Below are 3,139 nucleotides of genomic sequence, written 5' to 3' on the forward strand. Positions count from 1 at the left end.
ACATACATACATATATATATATATTTAGATGTATATATATATATATATTATACATATGCATATTTGTTCTACAACAACAAACGCTATACGTATATGCATGCATGTGGTTTTGATGTATATGTTCATAAATTCATATAATTAATACATGTACATACTAATATACATTAACATATGCAACAGTTATTGTTCAGGGCGAAGTGCTCGAAGTTAACTATGGTTCAGGCGAGTGCGTAGTGATCTAGAATAATGCCATAGAAGATATGTCCAAAAGTTGGCAAATATATACAGACATAGATGCACCCATCCACACGTACATGTGTTCGCAGATAAACACACACACATACGTGTAGGAAATAACGTATTACATGCATACATACATGTCCTACATACATACATGTCTTACATACATACAAGTACATACATACAGACATACATACATATATACATACATACATACATACACACATACATACATACATACATACATACATACATACATACATACATACACACATACATACATATATTCATACATACATAGAACATATGCACACACTCTCCAGCCCACATACATACCTGAAAGTATTCTGTGAGGTTATCTGCGTAATGGGGGAGAGGTTGGGGTGTGTATAGTGCGCCATAACTATACCGCAGAAGAGTATCGCCATTATCCCACTCAAGTCCAGAGCCTCTGCCAACCAGTACGGCAAGTACGCAAACACGCACACGATGCTGAACTCCAGAGAAGGCGATTTGTGTAAGGCCACGTGTTTTGTCACTAGTGCGGAAATAAGTCCTGAGAGGTGGTGTGCGGATAGGAGGTTAGGGGATGTTTAGAGGTTAGGTTTTATGGACGATATATCAAAAGAGGGTGATTGTCTTGCGAAGTACTTAAGTATATACGTGGTATGTATAATCTATGTACGTAGTATACATAATCTATGTACATAGTTTATATAATCTATGTATATAGTATATATAATCCATGTACATAGTATATATAATCTATGTACATAGCATGTATAATCTATGTACATGGTATATATAATCTGTGTACATAGTATATATAATCTATGTACATAGTATTTATACTCTATGTACATAGTATATATAATCTATGTACATAGTATATATAATCTGTGTACATAGATTACATACGTATATAGTATGTATATGTACCTTTATATGCATAACTAGTTGTCATGTGAATTATTGTCTATGTACATAGTATATATACGTATATAGGGGATGCTTGTGTGTGTAAGTGTACCGAACTTTATATACACATTACTATTAATGTATATATTTTATATACGTAAACTCAACGTTTAATTACTTTACATGTATATTAATTTTAATGTGTACAGTATATATACATAGACAACGTTTAAGTACTTTATATATACATTACTATTGATGTATATAGTATATATACATACACTCAACGTTTAATTACTTTATATGTACACTACTATTAATGTATACAACATTTATACACAGACTCAACGTTTAAGTACTTTATATATACAATAATATCAATGTATATAGTATATATACACAGATTCAACGGTTAATTACTCGATATGTACATTTTTAGAAATGTATATAATATATATACATAGATTCACCGTTTGATTCAATCCCATGTGCATTGGTATAGAATCCCGCTCACAAACTTCAATCAGCGCAGATACGTTCGTAGCTATATCATACTATAACACACACACACACACACAAGTACATCTCTTCCCCAACATACCCGAAATGATACCCAGGAAAGCCGACCCAAAGCCCATTACAAAGAAGATACTAATCGCACGGAAAAAGGTCCCCATATTCACCTCTCCTTCATCAGCAATTGTCAGTAGTGTGCGGGTGGCGACTATGGCCTGTGTTGAGGCGGCGTGTAGGTACACGAATGAATGTCGTATGTTGTCAGGAACGTGGCATGTACATACAGATAACTGTTTGTACTCATGAGCGTATGATTGGTAGAATGTGCATATACACGCGTTGTGTGTAGTTTTCTTGATATGGTAGTTGTGTCTATCTGGCGATTACTTAACCCTAAACCCTAGCCCTATAATCCCGAAGTCATATGCCCACATTCACTCCCCCTTCATCAACTACTGTCAGTTGCGTGCGAGTGGCGACAATGATCTGTGTATGAGGGCTAAGTGCTTGTGAATAGAGGTGCATGCATACATACACACTTAGATGCATATACATATATACTCTCATCATACATACATACACATATGTACATATACTCTCCTCATACATACATACACATATGTACATATACTCTCCTCATACATACATACACAAATGTGCATGTACCGTTCTTATACATACATACACATATGTACATATACTCTCCTCATACATACATACACATATGTGCATGTACCGTTCTTATACATACATACACCTATGTACATATACTCTCCTCATACATACATACACATATGTACATATACTCTTTTCATACAGACATACACATATGTGTATATACCGTTCTTATACATACATACACATATGTGCATGTACCGTTCATATACATACATACACATATGTGCATGTACCGTTCTTATACATACATACACATATGTACATGTACCGTTCATATAAATACATACATACACATATGTGCATGTACCGTTCATATACATACATACACCTACGTACATATACTCGCCTTATAAAATACATACACGTATATGCATGTACCTTTCTCACATATTAATACCTGCGAGTGTGTACAACCAACTGCTTCACCCAAACATACCACAGCATCGTTAAGGACGGACTCCCCAAAGACCAGCGCCTCCAAAATCTGGTCCACTTTTAATGCTTTGAATATGGCCAAGGTGGCCACTAAAATTAGGAACGGAGAATTATTTAGCGATTAGTGCCAGGCTCTACATAGCCACTAAAAATAGGAACGGAGAATCAACTAGTGTTTGACTAAGTCCTATACTCAACACGTACAAGGATATTCAAATCACACTCCACGTATATGCCAGGCACAGACAGATCAAGACCACACACTCACTCACAAAGAGACACACTATATATATATATATATATATATATATATATATATATATATATATATATATATATATATATATATATA

The 3,139-nt window shown here is 34.5% G+C and overlaps 1 protein-coding gene across 1 annotated transcript in view; it reads right to left on the reverse strand.

Moving 5' to 3' along the window:
* The window catches only part of SARC_01848 (hypothetical protein), a gene marked incomplete at its 3' end in the record, with an annotated part of 7,828 nt that overhangs the window by 1,721 nt on the left and 2,968 nt on the right, over positions 1–3,139 (reverse strand). The window contains exons 4-6 of the mRNA XM_014304430.1: positions 2,789–2,877; positions 1,760–1,889; positions 577–796 (exon numbers count right to left, since the gene is read on the reverse strand). Of these exons, the coding sequence (XP_014159905.1) occupies positions 577–796; positions 1,760–1,889; positions 2,789–2,877 (439 nt within the window). The remainder of the gene's footprint in view (positions 1–576; positions 797–1,759; positions 1,890–2,788; positions 2,878–3,139) is intronic.

The sequence above is a fragment of the Sphaeroforma arctica genome, assembly GCF_001186125.1.
Source record: "Sphaeroforma arctica JP610 unplaced genomic scaffold supercont1.77, whole genome shotgun sequence".
NCBI classification, from domain to species: domain Eukaryota; class Ichthyosporea; order Ichthyophonida; genus Sphaeroforma; species Sphaeroforma arctica.